This window comes from Sinocyclocheilus anshuiensis, unplaced genomic scaffold (genome assembly GCF_001515605.1).
Source record: "Sinocyclocheilus anshuiensis isolate Anshui unplaced genomic scaffold, SAMN03320099.WGS_v1.1 scaffold813, whole genome shotgun sequence".
In the NCBI taxonomy this organism is placed as follows: domain Eukaryota; kingdom Metazoa; phylum Chordata; class Actinopteri; order Cypriniformes; family Cyprinidae; genus Sinocyclocheilus; species Sinocyclocheilus anshuiensis.
The window spans coordinates 147,621-148,015 of NW_015540942.1; the positions used below are offsets into that span (position 1 = coordinate 147,621).

Consider the following 395-nt stretch of genomic DNA (forward strand, 5'->3'; position numbering starts at 1 on the left):
GTGGCTACTTGATGGCACTATGAAGAGACAAAGATGAGAGCTGTACTCACACAGCATGGGGTTCCTTAAACTTGCCGACCTGCTGGATATGATACATGAGATCCCCACCACTGATGTATTCCATGACAAAGTACAGGCGGTCCTGTAGATACACAAGAGACAGTGGGGTAAGAGACAAACACAGGACAGTTGAGAAAAGATGACAAGACGTTTGAATTTTATTGTAACAGAACGGTTCTAGAAGTTGCAGTGCTAGTGAAGTAGCAGTGCTACTTGGGGGTCAAATGAGTTAAAGGAGTCATATGATGCTATTTTAAAGATCATTATTTTGTGTATTTGGTGTAACAGAATATGTTGACATGCTTTAATGTTCAAAAAACACATTATTTTTCAAA

The 395-nt window shown here is 39.5% G+C and overlaps 1 protein-coding gene across 4 annotated transcripts in view; it reads right to left on the reverse strand.

Moving 5' to 3' along the window:
* prkcbb (protein kinase C, beta b) overlaps positions 1-395 on the reverse strand; it is a 139,278-nt gene that overhangs the window by 42,325 nt on the left and 96,558 nt on the right. For all 4 annotated transcript variants that reach the window (XM_016487666.1, XM_016487667.1, XM_016487665.1 and 1 more), the window contains one exon: positions 51-142. In XM_016487666.1, coding sequence (XP_016343152.1) covers positions 51-142 — 92 coding nt within the window. The remainder of the gene's footprint in view (positions 1-50; positions 143-395) is intronic.